The following is a 418-nucleotide window of genomic DNA, read 5'->3' on the forward strand; positions in this document are numbered from 1 at the left end:
TCCGCAAGGAGTGGTACTACGAGGTCATCATCGTCAAGCTGGAGGTCAACGGGCAGGACCTGAACATGGACTGCAAAGAGGTGAGGGGATACCGGGGAACCCGCCCTGCGGGGCACCTCTCTGTCACTGCCACTGCGGGCGTCTGCCTTCTGGGGGCTGGGGTCTCGCACCTGGGTCACTCCTCCTCTTCTGCCCCCAGTACAACTACGACAAGAGTATTGTGGACAGCGGGACCACCAACCTCAGGCTGCCGAAGAAGGTGTTTGAGGCTGCGGTGAAATCCATCAAAACAGCTTCTTCGGTCAGTGGCACCTGTCCCTTCCCCTGGGCACGTCCCCAGGCCAGCGCGGGGCTGTGGACAGCACAGCTGGGGGTCACCAGCCCGAGGATCTCTGCTGCATGCCCCACGGGGCCCCGC

The 418-nt window shown here is 63.2% G+C and overlaps 1 protein-coding gene across 1 annotated transcript in view; it reads left to right on the forward strand.

The window, feature by feature from the left end:
* Window positions 1-418, forward strand: part of BACE1 (beta-site APP-cleaving enzyme 1) — a gene marked incomplete at its 5' end in the record, with an annotated part of 2,206 nt that overhangs the window by 1,045 nt on the left and 743 nt on the right. Inside the window, 2 exon segments of the mRNA XM_010073085.1 lie at window positions 1-80; window positions 200-354. The exon segment at window positions 1-80 is cut by the window's left edge and continues 13 nt beyond it. Coding sequence (XP_010071387.1) covers window positions 1-80; window positions 200-354 — 235 coding nt within the window.

This window comes from Pterocles gutturalis, unplaced genomic scaffold (genome assembly GCF_000699245.1).
Source record: "Pterocles gutturalis isolate BGI_N339 unplaced genomic scaffold, ASM69924v1 scaffold1672, whole genome shotgun sequence".
NCBI lineage: Eukaryota > Metazoa > Chordata > Aves > Pterocliformes > Pteroclidae > Pterocles > Pterocles gutturalis.